The sequence below is a fragment of the Schistocerca piceifrons genome, chromosome 11 (assembly GCF_021461385.2).
Source record: "Schistocerca piceifrons isolate TAMUIC-IGC-003096 chromosome 11, iqSchPice1.1, whole genome shotgun sequence".
Lineage (NCBI taxonomy): Eukaryota > Metazoa > Arthropoda > Insecta > Orthoptera > Acrididae > Schistocerca > Schistocerca piceifrons.
Window position 1 is genome coordinate 4,734,353 of NC_060148.1, and position 27,772 is coordinate 4,762,124.

A 27,772-nucleotide genomic window follows, 5' to 3' on the forward strand; every position below is an offset into this window, starting at 1 on the left:
TCGTGATAACAACTTCGAAGTGATTCCTCGCGCTCCCTACTCACCTGACCTGGCTCCTAGTGACTTTTGGCTTTTTCCAACAATGAAAGACACTCTCCGTGGCCGCACATTCACCAGCCGTGCTGCTATTGCCTCAGCGATTTTCCAGTGGTCAAAACAGACTCCTAAAGAAGCCTTCGCCGCTGCCACGGAATCATGGCGTCAGCGTTGTGAAAAATGTGTACGTCTGCAGGGCGATTACGTTGAGAAGTAACGCCAGTTTCATTGATTTCGGGTGAGTAGTTAAAAAAATCGGAGGCCTTTAGAACTTGAATGCACCTCGTAATTTGTGGCAGCAAAGTTGTGAGTGTGTGACAGTTGTACGGAATCGGTGCAGTAAGACAGTTTTACGTGTAGATGTGTCAGAATGCAGCTATCGTTTTACATCTTGTCAATGGCAGATGGTTTCAAAGGTGACAAACTGCTGCTGTAAATGAATACAGATCCATCTGTAAGTTCTAGGCAAATGAGAAGGGAACCGCACGCTACGGATATCTGAAGTCGGGCACCTCGCGAAAGGCCACTGCTCACAATGTCACACAAAGCTGCAAATACTAAGTGGGCTAAACAGCACGGAAACACTGGACAGTAGCTGGAAGGTGGGAGTGCGCACGGTCGTGTTGTGTAGTCAGAGCCTTCATTTCACCTCTTCTTTTCGAAAGGTGCCAACTGCGAAGTGTACCAATGGCCGAGTGAGGCATTCAACTTGCAGTGTCTGGTGATGGATTTCACACTGGACATTGAACCTCACAAACATAATACATTGCCATGCCTAATGCATTGTAGGAAAAATGGTGCCATTCAAAACAGATTCCAGTCAGATTGAAGTGGATAAATACATGGCCCGTACAGTTTCCAAGGGAATCTTACACTATTCTGCGGCAAAATAGTGGCAAGTTCACCTAACGAAGGATGTGGACAGCTACCACACGTCCTTCTCTCCGTATTAGGACTACAAACGCTCAATAACTTTGAGATCTGCTGACTGGTGGCCAGGTAAGATGGGTCAATTGATCTTCGTACTCACAAAAGCAGTCCCAGATGGTGTGACCTGTGTGAACAGAGACCCTGTCATTTCGGTATCACCATCAGGGAACGAACGTTGTACCTCGGGATGGAGCTGATCGACCGCAATGGTCACATCATCCTTGGCTGTAATTTGATCTTGCAGAGTAATTGTGAGCCCCGTGGAATTCTTCAATATGGATGACCAAATCATCACTGAACCCCCACTGTGTTTCATTGCATCACTGACGAGACTGGTTCTGGAATTCCAGCTTGCCCTAAAGTTTTAAGTTTCCGGAGCTCCCTCCAAGTTATTTCGATGCCGGGTATATAGCAAGTGTGACATTTCGTTCTGCAGTGACTTCTGCAGCTGTCCTCTTTATTTTTCGTCACAGTCCTCTTCGGTGACTGTTCGTCACGATCACTCGACACAGACTTTTGTCCACATCGTGACATAACGGATGAAGTTTCTTCAATTTCCCTGCATGGCGTACATATTTCGTTCGCAAAAGGCAAAGGTCCCAAGTTCGAGTCTCTGTCTGGTACAAAATCTGCCACCAGGTTTCCTACCGGTACATTCTCCACTACAGAGTGAAAATTTCTCTTCTTCAGAAAAGCTTTCCTCGCCATTTCCAGTCTACATTTTATATTCTCCCTACTTCGACCATCATCAGTTATTTTGCTCCCGAAATAGCAAAACTCCTTTACTACTTCAAGTGTCTCATTTCCTAATCTAATTCCCTCAGCATCACCCGACTTAATTCGACTGCATTCCATTATCCTCGTTTTGCTTTTGTTGATGTTCATCTTATATCCTCCTTTCAAGACACTGCCCATTCCGTTCAACTGCTCTTCCAAGTCCTTTGCTGTCTCTGACAGAATTACAATGACATCGGCGAACCTCAAAGTTCTTATTTCTTCTCCATGAATTGTAATACCTACTCCGAATTTTTCTTTTGTTTCCTTTACTGCTTGCTCAATATACAGATTGAATAACATCGGGGAGAGGCTACAACCCTGTCTCACTCCCTTCCCAACCACTGCTTCCCTTTGATGCCCCCTCGACTCTTGTAACTGCCATCTGTTTTCTGTACAAATTGTAAATAGCCTTTCGTTCCCAGTATTTTACCCCTGCGACGTTCACAACTTGAAAGAGAGTATTCCACTCAACATTGTCAAAAGCTTTCTCAAAGTCTACAAATGCTAGAAATGTAGGTTTGCCTTTCCTTAATCTTTCTTCTACGATAAGTCGTAGGGGTAAGTATTGCCTCGCGTGTTGCAACATTTCTACGGAATCCAAACTGATCTTCCTTGAGGTCTGCTTCTACCAGTTTTTCCATTCATCTGTAAAGAATTCGCGTTAGTATTCTGCAGCTGTGACTTATTGAACTGATAGTTCGGTAATTTTCACATCTGTCAACACCTGCTTTCTTTGAGATTGGAATTATTATATTCTTCTCGAAGTCTGAGGGTATTTCGCCTGTCTCATACATCTTGCTCACCGAATGGTAGAGTTTTGTCATGACTGGCTCTCCCAAGGCCGTCAGTAGTTCTAATGGAATGTTGTCTACTCCCGGGGCCTTGTTTCGACTCAGGTCTTTCAGTGCTCTGTCAAACTCTTCACGCAGTATCTTATCTCCCATTTCATCTTCATCTACATCCTCTTCCATTTCCATAGTATTGTCCTCAAGTACATCGCCCTTGTATAAACCCTCTATATACTCCTTCCACCTTTCTGCCTTCCCTTCTTTGCTTAGAACTGGGTTTCCATCTGAGCTCTTGATATTCATACAAGTGGTAGCCTGAAACCATTTATGCGAGCCCAGCAACAGAATTCTGTTTCAGTGCATAATGCGGCACAAGCAGGCGGTCTCTGCGGCACGCAAAGGGCGCACTCACCTTCACTGATCTGGTGGACGCGCGACATGTACCGTGAGATGCGGTCCATGTTGGGCACCTGCCGCTGGGCGCGGATCGTGGCGATGGCGTCCCACAGCTGCTGCGTCACCTGCGGGCACGACACCCGCCGCCGCATCATGGCTGCGAACAACCTGCGGCACAGGGGCAGACCGTGTCGTGACTCTGATGTTCTTGTACACACACACACACACACACACACACACACACACACACACACACACACACACACACTCTACTCTAGCTTGGAAAAGGGTTTATAATACAACAGCACAGATTAAAAAAAAAAAAAAAAAGGAAAATCTACTCACTAAGTGGTAGCAGGAGAAAAAACATAAATGGTAGAGAAACATGCACGCTTTTGGAGCCAGTGGCACCTCCTCTGGACAGAAGGGTTGAAGGAGAAGTAAGAGGGATGAAGGGAAAGGACTGGCAAGATTCAGGAAACAGGAAGGTTTCCTGCCGCCACTTGGTGAATAGGAATGGTGATTATAATAAGTTTTACGCTGCACCAGTCCCCCCCCCCCCCCCCCCGCCCCTCCCCATTTTAACCTGACTGTCAAAACCACACAAAATAACCAGTTTCTGAAATAACTGCTTTTTGGTTTCTTTACTGCTATTATTTACAGCAACAAACATAGCCTTCAAACAAAGACTGAAAAACTCCAATGAAAGTGAAGTAGTAGGAGATCTCTATGTATACAAGGTTGAGGCTGTGGCAGAAATCTGCCTCACCATGTCTAGTGACGGCAAAGGTGAAGGAGACAGAGATGGCGACGGCGAAAGTGAAAGGTCAAAAGTTGATAATTTTTGTGCCTTTCCACTTTTGGATGGTGTCACTTTTTCACCCTGCAGTAACCACAAAGTTAAGGGTTCTGTCATTATCCTAAGTTTACAACACGTCAATAAAGTTACAGGTATGTCAATCAAATTTATCCTCTCTTACAACGGACACTGTGGATGTTCTCTCCTTACAAGATGCTGCCAACTTGTTGTGCCTCATCTTGTTTTTAATAATGTAAAGCAAATGGAGCATCATACTCCACTTGAATGACACTTCATAAAATACTCCCTAACTAGGGACGGTGCCATTCTTAAATACAAACAATATCCGACAACAATAGCAACAAACTACGGATAGCAACAAACTACAATGTAGGCCACGTAAAGCCAAGTCCTGCAAATTTCACACTCAAGCATACCAACCGACAGGCCTCACCACAGGTACTTTGTTGTCTCAGGAACCCTGTACCAATTTTTATGTCACGTGTTTTTGACAGTTTCTAAATGTTGGCCTTGTTATTAAAATAGGACGAGGAGATTAGTGTTTAACATCCCTTTGACGTTGTGGCTGTTAAACCTAAAACTGAGCAGCCAGACGAGAGTTTGAATCTCATTATTAAAATAGCACAAGTCACTCTTCGCAATTACCACAACAATCAAATTGTTCAAAACAATGGGAATTTTACTGATTACCATTAATCTTTCATAAAAAAAAAAAAATCCTTTTAAACCAAAATGTTTAGCATCGCTGTTATGACAAACTGATATGCTGTTTCTTTTTACTCGGTTATTAGTAGAGACATAAAAAACCCAGTACTATTGAGACCACACAAATATCAAAAGATACTGGTTGTTCAGAACTAAAATACTGGCATTAGTCTTAAACAGTCGGGTTTTCCCATCCCTATTGGTGAGCAGATTTCTTTATCTATCCAATTATATTTTCAAAAATTTATTACTTTTGTTGATGTATTAGAAAACTTTTTGTCAGAAATCTAAAAAGTTTTCAGTCTGGCTTGTGTGTGTACTGACGGCTCAACATCTCTACTGTTCAGAGAGTTGCTACAAAAAAGAAATAAATTTTGTAGCTTGTGGTATTTCCTCACAGTCTTCTAAAATCTGAACATGTTCAATGACATAATCTTTCATAGTGATCCGCGTCTTAAACAAACCGGGCGGCACAAATCTATTACGATTCACTGCCACCGAACAGTAGTCGACGTGCACCTGACGAAGTAATAATAAAATCAACGCAAATTTACTGAGGGTAATGAGTTGTCCATTAATTCCAAGGACGACGTGCTTCTTCCGTGCTTACAGGACATTGTGGATGTAGCATAGCGATACTGGTGCAATTACGGAATCCTGACGGACTGTGGCATTCGAGCACAGAAGAGCGCATATATCCTCGGCACTGTATGAAGCACGCACGACTACACCTTAGATTTGAATAACTGAAACTATACAGTCAACCCTCAATAATTCAAAGTTCCAGTCTGACAGTTTAAATGAAAGGCACATACAAATTTCTGGGAATATGTAACAAAACTTCAGTTTCATCCATTTTTCATGCTGAATGAACTGTCATCATTGCTCGCATTTTCCCCACAAATCACTTAAAAATCGAAGTTACGTCTGTTTATTAAGTTAATGAACCGCCCCTCACTAGCTGTAAACCCTTCAGTGCCCAGACAAACAGGGACAGGTATGTTTTGTCCTCTGCACCACACCACACCATCTCAGTAAGCATTCTGCAAGACACGGGAACTTATCTTGCTGGGTGCACTTCATCCCCCTTTATGATAGGTTTACACAAAACCTCATCTCCTTATGTCTAGATAATTTCAACAGTGCAGATGATGGAATCCCGAAACTTTTCACTACTTCCATTCTTTTTCTTCTTCAGTAGGCAGTTACTTTTCTGCAGAAGTCATACCAGTTGTGCTCCTTTGACATCACTTTTAAACATTTTTACATGCGATTTACATACTGTTTCAAGTTACGCACTGTCATTCAAACAAGTAAGTATCATGAAAAATGACGAAAACAGTTCGAATTACAAAGTATTACACACTTCACCACATGAATTATAGTGTGTTGTGGGACAGGCTATCGAGGCAATCGCTTCAACCCCGCCAGTGCACCAAAACACACACGGTTTCTTCAACCTGCTGAAGTTTTCTCGAGGGACTCAACAATAAGTTTGATTTATCAAGTTTAGAATAAGTGAGAACAGATTGTATTAAACTTCAGGGTGAGTAAAGCTTTATAATCAAAAATAATCTGGGTGGTGCAGCACTCTCTCTCTCTCTCTCTCTCTCTCTCTCTCTCTCTCTCTCTCTTGCCCCCCAACACAGTTTGGCAATGACCACATACAGAACAGACACCTTGCCCGTGCTCACGCCCACGTAGAATGTGGCACAGCCATTGAGCCATTGTGGGTATGTCTGTACGGACAAGTTACTCTGTAACTACAATATATGATCTGAAGATGGGCAGCTAGCCCGAAACCGGTAATTGAAAATAAAGTATAGCGATTGAAGACTGAAACGCCATATTTTATCTGGATTCTTATCTCATTCCCTTACAGCCCCCCCCCCCTTCAACTTTTGGCAGTCCTCCTCTGTTTTCCCACTCCAGCCCTACACACACCTTCCTTCCTTCCCGTCAACGCACCTATGTACTCCTTCCCCTTCTCTGCTTCTCTCTCCTACCCTTTGCCAACCCCCCTCCCCCCCCCCCCCTCGAGCACACAATTTCCTGATGCTGCAGCTAGCAGCCTTATCCTGACCCTACCGCATCCCTGTATGCGCACACAGGCAGCATTAGAACACTACCCCACCCTTATTTTGTTATCCCTATCCCTCCCCACGCCACTCGTCTTCCATACTCCCGCTAGCCACACCAGTGAAAAACTGCTTCTCACCTGAGACAACAGTCTTGGTCAAGCCTTAGTGCCCAGAGATGACAGGGTGTATGGTTTTTTCGTGTGTGTGTGTGTGTGTGTGTGTGTGTGTGTGTGTGTGTGTGTGTGTGTGTGTGTGTGAGAGAGAGAGAGAGAGAGAGAGAGAGAGAGAGAGAGAGAGAGAGAGAGAGAGAGACTGGTGAGGGGGGGGGGGGGGCGGCTTAGTTCCATAGTTTAGAATGCAAAGTATTTAAAAAAGAATGACCCATTTTGGGCGGCAATAATTACAGAACATGGGACATTCTGGCAAGAAAATGTGTGTTGTTTGCATGGGCATGACCTAGGGTTTAAGAAAATCAACATTAGACGTCAGTCAATGCATCTTCTCAGTTTGCAGTCAGTCAGAAGAAATATTATATCCACTCAACAGAAGGTGGTGTGTGTGCAGCAGTCTGCAAAGATAAAGTGAGCGATTTCGGTCTGGTTGGCGTTTCGGCACGGATCCACCCGCAACCAAGAAATTCATCGTCGATATCATCGATTTGACGAGACAGGATGCCGAGCAAAGGTAATGCTTCAGTTCGACCTCGCACTTCTGACAACACGGCAGAAAGAATTTGGCAAACATCTGAGCAGAGTCCACAAAAGTCTACTCACTGCAGAGAACTGGCAGTGCCTCGTACAACTGTCTGAAACTGTCTTGAAACCGTACAGACTATAGACAGCGCAAGTTCTTCGGGTCAGTCGTAAAGTAAACGGGCCGACATTAGCAATGCTCTGCTCGACGATATCGAAGACAATAATTTTTACCACCTTCGATTTTCAGAGATAGAGCAACATTTCGTATTAGCAGTAGAGTAAACTGACATAGCGTTGACATATGAGGACACCAGAGGCCTAAAGTGAAAATTTTTTGTGCCACTTCTTGTGAAAAAGTGTACAGTCCCTTCTTTTTAGACGAAAACACTGTGACTGGAACGAACTATCTTGAAATGCGCAGAACTGGCTTTTACCTCAACTTCAGAATGACACTCCGACGACTTCATCAATCTCCACGACACCAGCACGACATACGTAAGTTTCTCGACGAGACTCGGCCTTGACACTGGATATGGCGCACGGGGCCCCGACACACTGCCATGCGCGTTCGGCCTTCGAGACAGCCAGACGTTACCTCGTGCGATTTTTTTTTTTCGTCAGGCTACGTGAAGGAAAGTGTGTTCATTTCCCCGTTACTTCACAACACAGAAGAACTGAAGAGCAAAAATAACAGCTGCCATAAGTTCTGTATTGTGTAAAGTTTATGATCAATCTAGATGTAGATCTAGTGGACGCACAAATAATTTGTCACAGCATAGCTAAAAATTTAAGATTTTGTGAGTATCTTGCAATTCATCCCATGTTTGTGGTATGTTTTCATAGGCTAATATGGAGTTTTGAAATCAGGTCATTCTTTTCGAAACACTGCTTATTAAGAACCTTTTTTTTTTTCGAAGCGCCTGTCTACCATTCGACGTCTCCTCTACGCGCTGAGTAGCAGTCTCCTCCTATTATTGTTATGCAGTCCCAAACTTTTTACTGCATAATTCTAGTGACAGGTATTCTTGTGGTGAAGTAAGGTGCAGTCCTCCTCAAAATCTCCCCCCCCCCCCCAATGATGATATTCCCATTTGCCCTGCGATTGTTGAGATCCAAAATAAAGACAGATATAAGCGACATTGGAAATTTGAGTAATAGTCAGAGGCATCCTGCGACAGCCTGACAGTTGAGCTGAACTGCTCGCCTTAAGTAGGAAACCCAATACTTAGTCTTGGTCGGATGCAAATTTTCAACTGTCACAACAGTCACCTTAGTAATAGCAATGTGGACATTTTCACTGAAAAATGCATAGTAATAAAATTAGCTAATACGTATGAGTAAAATACATGTATTACATATAAACATAAAACTTTATAAATTAGTACACAATGTTAAGGTACAAATTAACCATCTGCATACATAGTGAAAAAACTACTACAAGGCACAATCTAACATGCAGAAACTAAGTAAAAGCAAGTTACAAGACTACAATATCACGCATGCAAAGTAGCTCAGCATAAAATACTACCTAATTTGTGTACATTAACACTGTATATGCAATAAGCTGAAACTATTTGGCTAGATGTTTGTGGTGTAGAAGAAATAGTTTGTGTTACAGCTAAGGCATATGGGGAGAGTGTTTAGACTTCTGCAGCCAGTGACAAATTCATTTGAATTCATTATTCGTGTACTGCGACAAACAGAATCACTCTGCAGTCTCGGGAATAGGTTGTTTGACTGTTTTGTGGAAATCATCTGAAATTCTATGAGTCATTTTATGCTCATAACATTTTTTTCCCCTCCTCTTTAGTTTCAGGAAAGAAAATGAGAGAGAAATAAAATGAAATTCAAACAATTTGAAAGCCTGCTAAAACACTTCATTTGAGTCATGTGCTGGCAGAGACATCACTGGCTAGCTTCCTGCTCTGACTGTCATAAAGCTCATTCGCAGTGATGTCTCGTTTTGGAATTGATAAATTTCAAATTTCAGAAACTGGGTTACAAATAGCTTGTAGTTTCACATTATAAAAATGTGTATACAAAAACTCATGTAAAATTGTTCTGAAGTGTTACAAAGGATGAGAAGATACATAAAATGCACTTCCACAGAACCAGCAAAATTCCACCACATCGACGAACAAATTTTCTAACTTAATTACGAAAGTCTTGCACTCTGAAGTCAACGTTAATTCATCTCCGATATACGATTTCCCATTGTCGCGAGAAAGGACAGCATCATTCGACAAAATTAAACTTGCAGTGAAAATTGGGACGATTGACTGTCATTACATCCAACATTCTGTGTACCATTCGCTAGGTCGATTGGCACAGGGGTATACTGTTACAGTTTATAGTCCAGTTACCCAAAGGTCGCCGGTTCATGTCCAGTCCAGATGATATTTTAACTTTTCTGTAAATGACTCAACAGTCCTCTCATATGAAAACGAAATTACATTTACAAAACTTCATAACAACAATCAGAAACATAGTGCTACTTGCATTTTTTGTTTACAGTTTTATCATCTTACATAAAAATGATGTAAGTCTGTTTTAGATACTAATGTCAGTTTCCACTCACAAACATCACACTGTTTGTGTTACCTGCACGTTGTACACACTTCATATCTCTCAGCGTACAGTACTTCATCGTCCTACACATCATCGTATTGTGGGCTCGTGATGTTATCTTCACAACTAGCAATGCTTTCCATTAAAGTGAATTCCCCGATTGAAATCAATGGGAAGCTATATGTAGTTTATCCCTCCATCAGAACAACTGCAACAATGAATTCTTGCTAATGCTGTTTACATATATCGTGTACCAGTTTTAAAAACCTACGACCCTGCCAGGATTCGAACCTGCAATCTACTGACCCGCAGGCAGACACGTTAGCCATTGCACCACAGAGCCAATCCAAATTGTCTGCTCCCTGCTGACTATCCCGTATATGAGGAAATAGGCACTAGATTCGACGAGAATTTTATTGCGCTTTGGGTCATAGTTTGTGACTGTAGTAACAGTTTCTGAAAGTGTATTTTACAGGAACCTGATGGTCGACAATCCAGATATCGGATACGGACCTATTTGCAAAACATTCCACAATTCTATAGTTCTGAGCAAGTTTAATGTCGTTTAAGGGAGCAGGGGAAAATAATGTCAATCATTGCACATATCGCCGCTCCAAATCGATGGAGCATAATTGCATCAACTTTCGGAATGTTTCTACTACCAGCAATCATAAAACTCCTTTCTGCTGCTATTTAAAAGCTTTAAGTGCATTTTCCATCATTAAAGAGTTTGCAGGCAGAATACAGAAAACCCTTGTAAATTTGGCTAACTCTCCTACTACATACGTATAGCTTCGTGTTACTCCTAGTTTGGCGACATCAACAGAGCTTCAACCGATGGGAGAATTTTCGATTATGTGACCGAATGTTGCGAAATTTAACGATTCAATTACAGCAAAACAACAGATATTACGTGATATTGTTGACTGAAAATGCTATCTGAATGACCCAGTCACTCAGAATAACAATCCACAGGATATTTTGTACAGAAACTGAACTACAATTACAAAAGCCAAAGTACATTAAAGGAAAACTGTAGATGAGAAGGGAGCGAGACAGAGTTGTAGCTTATACCCATGTTATTCATTCTGTGTACTGAGCATGCTGTACTGGAAACCAAGCAGAAATTCAGGACAATAAGTTCAGTTCAGGGAGCAGAAACAAAATTTTAGCTTTGCCGATGACAGTATATTTGTGTGCATGCAATGGAAGACTTGATTATGCACGGAACATGCCTGAAACACATAGCAATGTATTAAATTAAAGCAAAATTAATGTGACTAGTAGCCATACAAAAAAAAAACAACAGTCAAGTACAAAAAATGTCCAAGTTTTGGTCAACATGAGAAACTGTTGTACACTGCCTAGAGGCAGTGTCAGTTCTTGTTTAGAAATAATCCGTGCAAATCACGGAACTGTCTGCTAAAATTAACTCAGCACATCTGTAAAGTCTCTCTCCTGGGTATGATGTTAAATGTAAACACTATGTATGATTTTTCGCATATTTTATTGAGACATCTGGCACGTGCCACACACACACACACACACACACACACACACACACACAGGAGTACAATATCCCTTTTTTCTTTTTTTTTCATATTGCTGTAAGACTGGAATTAACCATCTAGTCTTTACAACGTTTGCAGTTAAACAGAAAATGCGTCAATGATACTCACGGTTTTACCTGTAGAAACAGCAGCAGGTCCAAGGTCTTACAACTCTTCCAGAAAATTTGCACTAAGCCTTGTGGTGTGACCAGACACAAACCACAGTTCTGCAGGCGCAAACGTCTCTCGAGCCGACGACAACCGCCACGCCGCCAAACAAAAGGCGCGGTTACAAAAAGTAAGTGACTTCTTCCACTGTTCCGGTAAATTTACACCTGCAAAACACAACATTATGCTTCCATCCGCCTCACTCCTCACACTGCCGACGGAGAGAGGCACACACACACTGCCCCTGTGGGCGAGATAAGTCAGCCGGCTACATTTCTCGACCTTCTTAATGTAACGATGGAAAGCAGATTGTAGGCAACATGACTGAAGAGCACGGAAGAATAAGACGAACAATAAATAAATAAACAAATAAATAAATAAATAAGGACTTATGTATCTGACAAGGCTCCCCTCCTGCAGAAATGACCACGAAAAATTAAGGACAATACGAGGGTGATTCGAGTGAAAACTTTGAAAGTTCCATAAAATTTCGGAAAGTTGTGTGATGGAGTCGGTAGGTGGCAGTAGTGTTTGGCGTTCAGAAAATTACCGACAGGTTGCAGAGTCACGCGACGACCCTGGAGAAGGCAGCAGTGTGTTCAACAAGATGTCCATCTGATGTCAACATGCACTTCTATTAAACAGCAATCAGTGATGAATTTTAAGGGGGTGTAAAGCTAGTTCACGTCCGTAGTATAACACTACACGTGCACCTTGGGTAACGCTAAATGAACTAGCACATACTGGCAGTCAGATAATCTGAGGATCTCCTAATTATAACACACTTTCAGTAAGCCTCTATATTGCAGACCTGCCGGAAACACAATCAAGGAAGTTCGGGCACGCTGACAATTGGGCCCTAGCTACAAGATGTAGCACAACTGAAGCATCTGAGGATATCCTAACGAAAAGACCTGAAGATAATGGATACATATTTCCGGAAGTGGACACTTCAACCAAATGCTTCCAAAACAGAGGTTAGTTGCTTCCATCTCAACAACAAACTCGCAGGGAAGGAACTCGACATTCAATTTGAAAACACCGTTCTCAGGCATAATAAAACTCTGAAGTACTTGGACATGACGCTGGACAGAACACTATCTTTTAAGGAGCACCTAACAAAGACTGCCGAAAAATTAAAGACAAGAAACAACATTATTCAAAAGCTCTGTGGTACTACCTGGGCAGCAACGGCCTCCACTCTCCGCACCTCTGCTTTAGCAATCGTATTCTCGGCTGCCGTATACTGTGCTCCGATTTGGCTAAACAGCCTACATGTAAAAATGGTGCATGTCCAGTTGCATAACACTCTAAGGATTATTTATGGAGTAATTAAATCCACTCCAATGCAATGGCTCCCAATATTAAGCCACATCCCGCCGCCACACCTGTGACGTACTGACGCCCTAGTACGTGAATACAAAAACATCGTGGGAAATCAAAGCCTGCCAATCCACCAAGACACTGAGGCTGCAAACACTAATAGGCTTCGATGTAGGAACCCGCCAACAAGAGCAGCAAGGAACTGTGTACAAGAAGGTTTCAGTATCAGAAACGCACGGTCTGAAAAATGGAACGCGTGGCAAAATCTTAACATGCCTCGCATCACACAAAAACCACCTGGTTTTGACCTACCACGCAAAACGTGGTCCACTCTAAATAGGATTAGAACTCGTCATGGCAGATGGGCTTACTCCCTGTATAAATGGGGTAAAATACTATCCCCTCAGTGTGACTGCGGAGAAAGTCAGACCGTCAGCCACACTGTTGAAGAGTGTTCCAGAAGAGCCTATAACGGGAGCCTCGACGACTTCCCGCTCGCAACTCCAGAGTCGATAGATTATATTAATTGACTTTATGTTTGTTTGTAATCCTTAAACTTTGTTATATTAGTAATGTTTGTTTGCAATTATTAACATTTGTTATATTAGTGATTTGTCTGTTTCTTTCTTACATGTCTGTATTGCCATACGATAAATAAATAAATGTGTAGAAAAGAAATCAAAGCAATCAAGTTTCATCGCAGAAAGACAGTGCAGTACGGTGATTCTTGTTTGTCATTGCAACATGTGTATGAGTGACGTAGGAAGTTTAAAAGCGGTGCAATTTCTGTGGAAGATGCTCAGAGACTGCGGAAGGCTGACTGCGTAATGACGAATGAGAATATGGTGTTAGTGAAGGGGCTTTCAAAGCAGAACAGACACAACTCTGAACGAAATAGTCTCAAGTCCGAAGACTAGTACTAGTACTGCATAGAATATTGTTCACAGTGTACTGCACTTCAATGAGATGTGCCACGTCAGTCGACTGCCGAGTCTAGACTGTCTCGTCGACGCCGGCTAAGGACTTCTGCATCGTTTCCTAGTCGCAGGTGATGCATTTCTGGGATAAATTGTTACAGGCGATGGGAGTCGGATCCACTGTCACGAACCAGAAGTGAAAAGGTCAAGCGAGGAATGGCACCGCAGCTCACTGCCAAAACCAAAAAAAATGTCGCACTAACTGTCTACCCGAAAAATCGTGTTCGTTCTCTTCTGGGATGCAAATGGAGTAATTTTGCACAGATAGGGGAGTCACGGTAATCGGGCACACTGAAAACTCAACTTCGCCCCGAAATCTGGATTAAACGACGAGGACTCCCAACTTCAGGAGTACTGTTACGGCATGACAACATCCGGCAGCATACAGCCCTTAAAACAGTCTAGACTATTTTGGAAATTAAATTTGAACGTTTGGTACATCCTCCTCATTCACCAGACCTCGCTCCTAGGGACTTTCAGCCGTTCGGTGCGATCAAAGAAACAATGGGAGGCAGGCATTTTGGCAGTGGCAAAGAGGTGGAAACTTCGGTGCAAGGCTGGGTACACACGTGACCAAAAGAATTCTTTCCTCAAGGTATCTATCCGCTCCCGATGCAGTGGAATACGTGCATCCAACGTCAGGGACGTGCAAGGTTTTTGTTCGTTGTTACAACAACAATATTACAGAACTTCGATGTTTTCATTTGAATCACCCTTGTATTATATATACGCCAATGCTAATGATGGGCCACAGGGGTAAGGCACTTAAATTTGCAAGACACGTTAAATTCAAACTATTGCTGTTTGACGAGACGCAGTCTTTTCTTATCTTCAACGTTTCTGTTCCACTGGGCTGCTGAATAACAAGTACCTGCAGGGTTTCAGAAGAAGACTGCACAAAAATGAGACAGACCGAGAAATGGCACGTATCAGAAGATAGAGCATTTCTCCAAGTTCCATTTCATAATACGCGGCAGAATGCAGTTGCAGGATGCACCACTAGGTGGCAGGCATATCAGAATGTGGTGTATAATGCAAAGAGCACGGGTTGTGTGTCTTTGAATTTACAAAATTCGAGTCAGCTGTGAAGGTTCAATGACGACGTAGTACCACATGTCAGTTTGAAAGCTAAAAAAACTAAACAATGCACAGGTTAGGTCATGGATTTTATACGTCTGATTTAAAAAAAATTTTTTTTACTCCATTCTGTTGGTACACATGTTCCTGATACATGTTTGAATTTTCAATTGTTTCAAATATTTAGTTTATTGTTGAAGTCAAAAACTGATATAAATGGTTTTGAATGTTCGGTAAATTTTTACTTTTGAATAATATGGGTCAAAGAAGTTGCATTCAATTTTGCTTGAAATAGGAATAAAGTGCAGCACCACTTTTGGAACGTTGATTGTGGCCATTGGCAAATCTATAAGGTTCATTCAAGTGAAACCTGGTTAGTGCATCTACCTTTGCCTTACACGTAACTGCGAGTACAGTGGCGCCACCTATCGGTAGAGAGGTGGACACGTGCACACAGTTTGATGCTGCGTAATGCCAGCGCGGTTTCATGCTGAAGAGACGGTGGTCATACAAGTTGTCATCCACTACTGAACATGCAGACAAGTAAGCAGGAACAACGAGGAGCGATTCGATTTTTGGTGGCGGAGGGAGGTGAAAAGTATCGACGGACGGAGGCTGCGTCGTTCAAGTGTTGTGGAATGGCGCAAATGATTCCTTGTGGGGCACGAGTCACTGGAACACGATGCTCGTCCTAGACAGACTCATCATCATGTCATCACATCAGAAATGGTTGCAGAAGTGCATGCTTTAGTCTTGGACAACCGCAGAATCACCACGAATGAGATCCATCAGTTATTGGGTATTGGCGTGGGTACCGCCCACACCACAAGGCATCAACACGTGAACTTTCAAGAAACCTGTGTGCAGTGGGTTCCCCACCAACTGATCGCCGAACAGTGCAATACTCGAATGGCACTGTCTTTGAGTCATCTGCACCATTATTGTGAGGACAAATACGGCCTTTTATTGAGTACTGCATGGACGATAAATAGTTTGGACCAGAAGAGAATAGAAGCTTTCGAAATGTGGTGCTACAGAAGAATGCTGAAGATTAGATGGGTAGACCACATAACTAATGAGGAAGTATTGAATAGGATTGGGGAAAAGAGAAGTTTGTGGCACAACTTGACTAGAAGAAGGGATCGGTTGGTAGGACATGATCTGAGGCATCAAGGGATCACCAATTTAGTATTGGAGGGCAGCGTGGAGGGTAAAAATCGTAGAGGGAGACCAAGAGATGAATACACTAAGCAGATTCAGAAGGATGTAGGCTGCAGTAGGTACTGGGAGATGAAGAAGTTTGCACAGGATAGAGTAGCATGGAGATCTGCGTCAAACCAGTCTCAGGACTGAAGACCACAACAACAACAACAACAACAACAACAACATTGAATACTGTCACAGGTGACGAAAGATGGTGTCACCATTTTAAACCGGAATGCAAGGGTCAGAGCGAGCAGTGGAAACATGCGGCTTCACCACCTCCAAAGAAATCGAACGCCGTGCACACCAGTTCTGGTAAGGTCACAATACCCTCCTTTTTTGACCACAAGGGCCCACTGCTTGTCAAGTTTCCTGGAACGGAAAACCACCATCAATGCCCAGCGTTATCAAGGCACTTCACAGAACCTCAGACGAGCCATCGAGTCAACACACTGAGGCACATTGTCCAAAGGTGTTATCCTCCTGCACGATAATGCCCGCCCACACACAGCAAATGTGGTGAACACGACATTGCAGCAGTTTCGGTGGGAAACGCTGGAAGATCCACCGTACAGTCCCGACATTTCACCGTGTGACTTATGTGTTCGGACCTCTAAAACAAGCTATTCGCAGACAGCGATTCGCAACGGACGACTAAGTGTAACACTGGGTCCAGGCCTGGACTCGACAGCAGTCTACTAATTGATGTGCTGGGGCGTCCAGGGGAGACATGGTCAGTGTCTTCCGGACCCTCTTTGAAATGTTTATACCGGCAAGTGTTGCAGTGGGATAAATGCGCCAACAGTTTCCACGACTATTTTTGTGTGTGTGTGTGTGTGTGTGTGTGTGTGTGTGTGTGTGTGTGACTACATTTTTGAATTAACAATAAAATCATTACATCACTTTACACTAGTGACCAGGTTTCATTTGAATGCCCCTTATTCTATGAGTAAGACAAGGCTTTACGACTGGTATAAACATTTCAAAGAGGGTCCGGAAGACACTGACCATGTCTCCCCTGGACGCCCCAGCACAATCAATTACTGACGACAGTGTAAAATTACCAAAAAAAAGCTGTTCTGGAAAATTGCGAAACCACCATTAGAGAGGTTGCTGATGTCGGCATATCCTTTGGCTCGTGCCAAGAAATTTTTTCGGACGTTTCGGGCATGAAATGTATAGCAGCAAAGTTAGTTCCAAAACTGTTGAATTTTGATCAAAATCAAAGTCGCATAGACATCACTCAGAAATTGTCGAATGAAGTTGACAACAACACAGAACTTCTAAAGAAGATTACAACAGATGACAAAACATGGGTACATAGGTGTGACATCAAACCAAGGTGCAATCGTTCCCAGTGGAAACTACCTGAAGAGGGTACATCTGAGGTCATCAGTCCCTTTGAACTCAGAACTACTTAAACCTAACTAACTTAAGGACATCACACACATCCATGCCCGAGGCAGGATTCAAACCTGCGAACGAAGCTGCCGTGTGGTTCCGGACTGAAGCGTCTAGAACCGCTCGGCCACAGCGGCCGGCACACTCGTGGAAATTGCATCACGGTAATGCTCCCGTTCACACCTCAACGATCGATCGTGATTTTTTTAGGATAAAACAAAAGCTTCATATTGCCTCAGCCAGTTATTTGTCGGACATGGCCCCATGCAGCTTCTTTCTATTCCCGAGGCTGCAGAGAACTGTGAAAGGACATCATTTTCATCACCACTGATGGGATAAAAGCAGAATCGCTGAAGAAGCTGAACACCATAACGAAAGGTGCATTCCAGAAGTGCTTCCAAGGTTGGAAAAAGCGTTGGCACAACAGTATTGAATCTCAGGGTGATTACTTTGAAGGGCACAGAGTTCACAATGACAATGCATAAATAAAGATTCTTAACGAAAAACAAAACTCCCTGTTACTTTTTGATTACACCTCTTAAGTCTGCCCATTTCTCAACAGACATTCAGACATTTCATTGAGACTGCCTTCAGCAGTGTTCAAGCTTTCACAGATAAAGGGTGGACACACAACAATAACCTCTAACGGGTGCCAAGATACTTTCAATCAGATTGTGCACCTGTACATTTACTCTGTAACCTAGAAGTAATTATAATAATGATCAATGTGGGAAGACTATTACAAGTCATTACATGCTGTCAGTAGAGCCGATCTCCTCAGCCTCTATACTTGCCGGTAAGCTCGGCACTGCCTTCTCGTGTACTCACAGACACGAGGTGCAAAAGAGCAGCAATCACGAACCGACAGACAGCGCACTGAGCCTGCGATTTTCCACCGCGCTCACACAGACTGTAAGACTCGTCAGCTATCGAGTGCCATTTGCCATAGCACTACGAAGACAGACGACAACATCAATATATGGGACAACTTTCCACTGGACAGACCGCAAGAACAAGCTGTGGTAGTTACAGCTGGAATAATTTCAAGCCACTCGTTGTTTAATTTTATTAGGAATTTGTGTAATTTTACTTCATAGGAATGAGGTGCCAAAGTCAATGTTATCAGATGTCCCTGAAGTTTTCTTTGCTCACTCTTATAGCCACCAAAAATGAGAGTGACTAGGTTTATCTTTTTTATTTTTTTTCACCTCTTTTCTTTTTTTAAATTAATTGATCTCTATTTTGCATCGAGGTAAAACACGTCCAGTTACGGACAGTTCAGAAATATTCTCGTGTACTCAGAGACACGAGGTGCAGAAGAGCAGCAATCACGAACCAAGTTGTTGCATTAAAAAAAAAATAAAACTGGAATGCAAAACAAATTTTGAAAATGGATTTAGAAAAACGTGTTCCTTTGCCTTATCCAGAAATAAGGACGTTTCTTATATACTGGAGCAACTGCCCACCAATATTCAGGGCTCTCTGCCCTTTTTCTTTTCCTCCCTGGACTTTAGCTTCGACAAAATCACTATTATTTTAACAAGGTAAGAGCAACAGGTATGGTATATATTCAAGAAAACAATGGTTATTAACATTATTTTCACTGTCCGATTGTAGCTGAAAGAAATACTCGTGGTTCTGTCTGTTGCGTTCAGTGCCAAAGAGAAGTATTCAAAATGTTACTTGTCTGTCAGATCTTAAGAAATAGTCACTGAAATTACAAAATAAGTTCACAAATTGATTGCAATTATGGTGGGGAAAACTTTTCTTCAGACATATGCCCTCGGATGAAAAAAAAAAAAAAACAGCTTTTTTCTGATACTGCGATATTTGTTACCGAGTCGGCCAGAAAATTTTAAGATGAAAATATTGTGGCGATGAAACAAGAAATTCATTAAATGTACACTTGTCATACACGTAGTTTTCATTGTAAGCTGTTCGTTACATCGCTTCGATTTACCTTCCGCTACGAGTAAATCCTAGTCGCCTCGCTCGTGAGCACTTGTGTTCGAACCACGAGTTAGTTGCCACAGACTTCTTGAAAATATTCTATTTTTGTATGTAATGAACTTCCCTGAGACAGAGAAGATTCTGTGCACAAATCAGCACAGCACTTGTCCCAAACTAAGTTTGTCCTTTTCACGTACAGTCTTACAAACCGTGGATGAAAGGCATCAGATAGATTCCATATTCTTATATTTCCATAAAGTGTTTGACAGTGTCCCAATCCTATAACTAAGGATCACAGGGCCCCAGGTTAGAGTCCTGGCCGGGTTGGGGATTTTCTCTGCCCGGAGACTGGTTGTGTGTCGTCCTCATCATTTAATAGTCATCCTCATTATCAATGACAGTGGTTAGATTGGACTGCGAAGAAAATTGGACTGTGAAAAAACTGGGACTTTGTACAGACGCTGATGACCACGCAGTTGAGTGCCTCACAAACCAAATACCATCATCATCATCATCATCATCATCATCATCATGAAGGACCAAGCATCCACAATAACGCCTCAGATGTACGAGTGGCTCGAGGACTTCTGAAGTAATGGAACACAGTGTGTTTTCCTGGACAGATGGTATTCGTAAAGCACATGGGCATCATAAGGAGTGCCCAGGAAGTGTGATAGGTCCGCTGTTCTCTACATACAGAAATGACCTGGCAGACAGGGTGGGCAGCAGATCATCAGCACCGTCGGATTAGGAAAGCGATCAGTCCCATCAGATTAGGGAAGGAAGTCGCCCGTGCCCTTCCCGAGGAACCATTCTGACATTTTCCTGAAGCTATTTAGGTAAATCACAGAAAACCTAAATCAGGGTGGCCAGACACCGGTTTGACCACCGTCCTACGAATGCGAGCCCAGTACACTAACCACTGCGCCACCTCACTCGGTGCGGCTGTGTGCTGATGATGCCGTGGTGTATGGGAAAGTGTCATCAGAGAGTAACTGTAGAAGGATGTGTCAACAAAATAATGTGCGATTCTTCAGTTTGTCCCGGCATATTTGTCGCTCGAACAGTCCACGGGTACACTGCCGGTTCATCGTGTCCGACGGGCACAATATTTTGGCGATCAGACACGTCGCCACCGTCAGGTGTGCTGACGAACTGAGCTCCCGAGGGCGGGCGGCCGATTTAATCCCCTCCCCACGCGAGCCGTTCTCTTCGCCGTCCGCGACAGCGTGCCGGCGGTAGCGAAGACGTGGGCGTCGAAATCTGTCGTAGCGTCGACGTGCTCGCTACGTCTGCCCCGGTCGCCAGTTCGTACTTCTTGCCGAGAGTCTTATTAATTACATTTGATGCCGGGTCCCGAGCCCGGTGGAGATCGTAGCCGCAATCCCGGTCGATAAGATCTTCCCCGGTGTGGATTTCGATAGCCTCCCTTATAACGCCGTCCCAGTATTTAGAGGTCCGAGCGAGAATCTCGGTACGCTCACAATCCGTCTCGTGTTTCTCAGACAAACAGTGCTCTGCTACTGCCGAGTTATTTTGGATATTTCAGCTAACTCGCCAAGCGGCGGCAGGAGTAAACGTGTACACAAGTTGTGGAAATGTGCAAGCTTCTGGAGCCAGTGGCTCCTCCTCCTGGAAAAAGGGTTGAACGGGAGGCAAGAGGAATGAAGGATGAAGAAAACGGACTCACACATTACAGAATAGCCACCCAGACAGAACCCCAGGTCAGTACAGACTTACCAGATGGGAGGAAAAGAAAAAAACTGACTGTAGGGGACTGCACTGCACAAGATTTGAACACCTGAGAGCTTAAAGGTGGAAGATAGGGTAATATACAAGACAAAGATTACTGACCGAACATTGTGCAATGGTTAAGGAGAACAGAAAGTTAAGTACATTACGTGTTGTGGAGGAAAGGGACAGGGAAAAATACACAGGTCAGGAAATAAAAGACGTAGGAAATTGAAAGAGAGTGAAGAAAGGAATAGTTACTAGAAAGAAGTGCTAAGATTGAAGAAATTAACGTAAATTAAGGCCAGGTGGGTGGCAAGAACCGAGGCCATGTGATAACATCAGTTCTCACCTTTGAAGTTCTGAGAAACTGATGTCAGGGGATAGAATCCATACAGCACACACACACTGTCACTTCTGTCATCTCGTAGAGCATGTTTCGCAACAGTATGCACCCTCTTTCTGTGTCCAGTCATGCTAGCTGATAACTTGATTACAATCGTACCAATGTAGAAAGACAAACAGCTTTTGCATAACAGCTTGTACGAGCATACGGTACGTGTCATTTCACAGGTGGCTCTCCCTTTGATAGTGTACATATTGCCACATACAGGGCTGGGGTACACTGAAGTGACGAAATTCACGCGACAGCAATATGCACATATACAGATGGTGGTATTATTGACCACACGAGGTATAAAAGAGCAGTGCACTGGTGGAGTTGCCATTTGTACTCTGGTGAATCAGAATGAAACGGTTTCAGATGCGATTACGGCCACACGACGGGAATTAAGTCTCCGAACACGCAACAGTACTCGGAGCTCGACGTGACAGTCCATTTTGGAAATCGCGAGGAATTCGATATACTGAGATCCACAGTGTCGAGCGTGTGCCAAAAATACCAAATTTCAGGCACCGACTCTCACTATCGACAATGCAGAGGCCAATAGTGTTCACTTGATGACCGAGAGTGGCGGCATCTGCGTAGAGTTGTCAGTGGTAACAGACGAGCGACACTGCTCGAAATAACTGCAGAAATCAATATGGGATGTACGACGAACGCATCCACCGGGTCACTGTGATTAAATTTTGCATTAACAGCAGCACACGACCGACACGAGTGCCTCTGCTAACGTAACAATATCGCCTGCCGTGGCTATCCTGGGCTCGTGACCGTATCGGTTTGATCCCAGACACTGGATAACTGTGGCCCAGTCAGACGTGTACCGATTTCAGTTTGTAAGAACTGACGGTAGTGTTCGACTGCAGTGCAGACCTCACAAAGCCACCGACCCGAGCTGTCGACGAGACGCAGTTCGAGCTGCTGGTGGCTCCACAATGGTGTGGGCTGTGTGCATATGGAATGGACTGGGTCCTCTGGTCCAATCACTGACTAGAAATGATTATGTTCAGCTACCTGGAGACCATTTGCAGCCATTTATGGACTTCACATTCTCAGAAAACTAAGTTATTTTACCGGGCCACAATCGTGAGAGACTGAACAATTCGAGCGGACGATATAACCGTCCAGACTGCCAAACACGAATTCCAGTGAACACTTACAGGACATAATTGAGAGGTCAGTTCGTGCACAAAATCCTGCACAAGAAACACTTTCGCAATTAAGAGCACACACAGAGTAACACGGCTCAGTATTTCTAAAGGGGACTTCCGACAAGCTGTCGAGCACGTACCACGTCGAGTTGCCGCATTACCCTCTGCAAAAAGACGTCGAACAGAATTTTAGGAGGTATCCCGTGACTTTTGCCACCTTGTTCCCTGAAACTGATTACTCCATCATTATTCTCCCAGCAGGCAAGGAATCTACTGCTGTGGTACTAGACTGATAGGATTAACTAAGCGAGCGTCCACACCAGCTATCTGATACCTCTACACACAGCATCTGCCACTGAGATTGCATCCCTGTGATACAAACTGACCTGCAGTCCCTCCTTAAAACCTCAGACCCCTCACAAGGACTTACACCTCATTCCACAGAACTACGTATTCCACCCATACCACGCACCCATACCTCGTACCTTCTTCGTAAGATAAAAAAAGCCAATCACACTGGCTGTGCCATAGTTGTTCTCTTCAAAACACCCACTGAATGTATATCTGATTAGGTGATCAACACCTTCAACCTATAGTATGAAGACTTTCCTTCTATATTAATCCTTTAACTGCTCTGGACGTGTTAATGCGCACACCTTTGTACCTGTCCCTGTGTGCTCTAAACGTTTTTACGCCCGCCACCAGTCCTTCTACCCGGTACTCTGAATGTGTCTACGTGTAGGCACGAATGTGTCTACGTGTAGGCACGAATGTGTCTACGTGTAGGCACGAATGTGTCTACGTGTAGGCACGAATGTGTCTACGTGTAGGCACGAATGTGTCTACGTGTAGGCACGAATGTGTCTACGTGTAGGCACGAATGTGTCTACGTGTAGGCACGAATGTGTCTACGTGTAGGCACGAATGTGTCTACGTGTAGGCACGAATGTGTCTACGTGTAGGCACGAATGTGTCTACGTGTAGGCACGAATGTGTCTACGTGTAGGCACGAATGTGTCTACGTGTAGGCACGAATGTGTCTACGTGTAGGCACGAATGTGTCTACGTGTAGGCACGAATGTGTCTACGTGTAGGCACGAATGTGTCTACGTGTAGGCACGAATGTGTCTACGTGTAGGCACGAATGTGTCTACGTGTAGGCACGAATGTGTCTACGTGTAGGCACGAATGTGTCTACGTGTAGGCACGAATGTGTCTACGTGTAGGCACGAATGTGTCTACGTGTAGGCACGAATGTGTCTACGTGTAGGCACGAATGTGTCTACGTGTAGGCACGAATGTGTCTACGTGTAGGCACGAATGTGTCTACGTGTAGGCACGAATGTGTCTACGTGTAGGCACGAATGTGTCTACGTGTAGGCACTCTTAACGTGTGTATCTACGTGCAGACAAGAATATGTCTACGTGTAGATACTCTTAACGTGTGTATCTACGTGCAGACAAGAATGTGTCTACGTTAGATACTCTTAACGTGTCTACGCGTACACACATTCAGTGTACCAGGTAGAAGGACTGGTGGCGTGCGTAAACACGTTTAGAGCACACAGAGACAGTTACAAAGGCGTGCGCATTAACACGTCCAGAGCAGTTAAAAGGTTAAAGATGGCAACCATTTCCTATATTGTCTGAAATCTGTCCCACTCCCACCACACATCATCTTGCATGTTACCACTGACGCCACCTTCCTCTATATTAACTGCTGAACATTACGTCTACCAAAACCCGTATGATTCCAAACCTAGGATATCCTTCCTTTCACCTTAATCAGCACCTTCCACCACCTATACCAGCACTGTAATTGAAAGAACATACTACCAACGGGAAAACCACCTGTGAAATGACACATCTTATACAGGCTGTTATGTAGACACTGCTTGGCCTTTTACTCATACATCACCAGGACTAACACCAAGTTATCAGTTAGCCTGAATAGAGTGTATACTGGCAACACACAATATACTGCTGCAGAGAATTGGCATTACATTATGTCCTCGGTTCTCGCCAACCGTCTGATCTTAATTTATCTTAATTTCTTCTGTCTCAGCAATTCTTCTCAGTAACTACTCCTTTCTTAACACCCATTTAGTTTTCTGTATCATTCATTTTCTGACCTGTTTCTTTTTCACCACCCCCACCTCTACCACATACAATGCATATAGCTTCCCATTCTTATTAACTCTTGCACAATGTTTTCTCAGTAATCTCTACCTTGCTTTTACCACATCTTCCTCCTTTAAGTTCTCAGGTTTTCATATGTCGTCTAGTGCAGTCCGCACCAATCACTAGTTCCTTCTCATCCTGTCTCGTACATCTCCCCAGAACCAGGGTTCTGGGCAACTATTCCATAATTCTCCTCATTTCCTAAACCTCGTCAGTCATTTTCCCTCGATTGTCCTCCTTTCTCTTCAACCCTTCTGCAAAAAAAAAAGGACCTACTGGCTCCAAACTCCGAAAGCTTTCACATTTCCTAAACCTTTGTAGGTATCTGCTACTGCCACCACTTAGTGAGTACATTCTCTACCTATCCGGTTATACTATATTGTAGAAGGATACATGATGCCTTGGATAGAATTTCTATTTGATGTGATAAATGGCAGCTTTATCTAAATGCAGAAATATGTAAGTTACTGTAGATGGTTAGAAAAACAATTCTTTAATGCCTGTATGCAGTATTAGTGATATGCTGCTCGACATTGTCACATCAATTACATATCTAAGGCATAACGCTGCAAAGCAGTACGAGATGGAACGAGCACTTACGATTGGTTGTAGGGGAGTGAAATGGGTAACTTCGATATACTGGGAGAATTCTAGGAAAATGTATCTCATCTATAAAGGAGACCACGTACAGAACACTCTGGTGTCCCACTCTCGAACATTTCTCAAGTGTTTGGGGTCCCCAGTAGATCAGGTAAAAGAAGACACCAAAGCAATTTAGAGGCCGCCTCCTACATTTGTTGTCAGAAGGTACAGTCAACATGTACTAAGGACATGCTTCATGAACTCAAATGGGAATCCCTGGAGGGATGACGACATTATTTTTGCAAAACAATATTGGGAAAATTCAGAGAACTGGCATTTGCAGCTGACTCTACCGCCACAAACCTAAATTTTATGGAAGGACAGCAAAGACGAGATCAGAGAAATTAGGGCTCGTACGGATGCAGGTCCTTTATGCTCGATACCCCTACTGTCAAGAAAGGTAATCACCAGTTTTGGTCTTCCACTTGATATTCAAGGTTCTTTTGGCCGAGGATAGGTCTCAGTGTGCCAGTCTTCAGTTTGCTGCTCTGTCTCAGGATTGTACTCAAAGATCCACCACGATGCACAACCTAAGATGACACGACTGAGCCATTCGTGGTCACTCGCAATCCTCTCCAGAAGATCAATGCACCTTTCTTCGATTGTCCTTCTCAGTTGTGATATTTTTCGGTACCATTTTGGTGCAAATCTTTCACATGTGCAAATTTTTGGTCAAAATTTGATGTACAATGAAAACCCCATCTCACAAGACCACGCACATGTTTGACATTTTCAACAGTTTTTGAAGTTGAAGGTCTTCCCGAAAGAGGTTCATCTTCAACATGTATTCGGCCCTCCAAAAATGATATATTTCAGCAGAGGACCTGTGTTATTGATAAGTAATGTTTCCCGTGGGCCTGTTTCAACTTTTCAAAGGTCACACTCGCAGATTCCCTAAGCTTAACACAAAACTTGACTCCGCTGTTCCATTTGTGTGTGTGAGGGGGAAACAACCCCCCCCCCCCCCCCCACACACACACACACACACACACACACACACACACACACACACAATATTCACTGATGGCTCTCTCAAAAGCCATGTAATGGCTGTACGGAGCTGAAACGCATCTGCCTACAAAGGTAGAACAATATAGCATTGCCAGATCGCTCAATGTTGCCAGCAGTCTCACTACTCTTCTTGCACTACAACAGTTTTTTTTTCACCCCTCACTCCTGTTGTGAGTGCAACACGAAAAGGAATAGCTTGTAGTGATACGAGGTGCCCTCTGCATGTGCCACACGTTGGCTTTCGGAATATTTATGCAGATGCAGATGTAGATAGCTGACTCCAGAACTGCCGAGGTCACCAGTAATTAGTGGGCTCGATGCACATGTCGATTGCCTCTAGTTGTCAGTATATCTTGTAGAAGAAACGTGCAACGGCTGCCTGTGCCTGTTAACATATAACCTGCCTCTTTCTGAAATTCCTGAAGGTTCTTCATTATGAAGAGATTTAGAATTTTGTGTGTGGATTTAACTACTGTGTACCCACATTCAACAAACACTTATCAGAAATTAGTACAAACAGTGTAAATATTCCACCTAAATACTCTGAACTCTTAAAAGTTTCTACTAAAAGTATCATACAGAGAAAGGACAATGAGGTTTGCTGAGCAAGTCTGAAGTGCATAGCAACTAGGGCGAGTCGAGTGGTCCGAGAACACGGCAGTTGAGGAGAGGTAGCCACATGCGCTGCAGCTGAAGTTTGAGGAACAACTGTGGAACTAACAAGGGGTGGTCCCCAAGGGTGGGATAGACTTTTTGAAACCACCCAAATCTACATCTAATATACATATACATCGATACTCCGCAATCCAGCTTACGGTGCGTGACGGAGGCTACCCTGTAGCACTACTAATCATTTCCTTTCCTGCTCCATTCACAGAGTGAGGGAACAACGACTGTCTATACGCCTCCGCACGAGCCCTAATTCGTCGTATATTATCTTCGTGGTCCTGGGGCACTACGGAGGTTGGTGGCAGTAGAATCATTCTGCAATCAGCTTGAAATATCGATTCTCTAAATTTTATCAAGAGCGTTTCTCAAAAAGACTGTCGCCTTCCCTCCACGTATCCCCATTTGAGTTCCCGAAGCATGACTATAGCACTTGTTTGCTGTTCAAACCTACTGGTAACAAATGTAGCAGCCCACCTCTGAATTACATCGATGTCTTCCTCAAATCCGACCTGCTACGGATCCAAAACACTATAGCAGTA

The 27,772-nt window shown here is 43.5% G+C and overlaps 1 protein-coding gene across 1 annotated transcript in view; it reads right to left on the bottom strand.

The window, feature by feature from the left end:
* LOC124720190 (zinc finger MYND domain-containing protein 11-like) overlaps nucleotides 1-27,772 on the bottom strand; it is a 221,012-nt gene that overhangs the window by 125,511 nt on the left and 67,729 nt on the right. Inside the window, exon 3 of the mRNA XM_047245513.1 lies at nucleotides 2,944-3,095. Within this exon, the coding sequence (XP_047101469.1) occupies nucleotides 2,944-3,095 (152 nt within the window). The remainder of the gene's footprint in view (nucleotides 1-2,943; nucleotides 3,096-27,772) is intronic.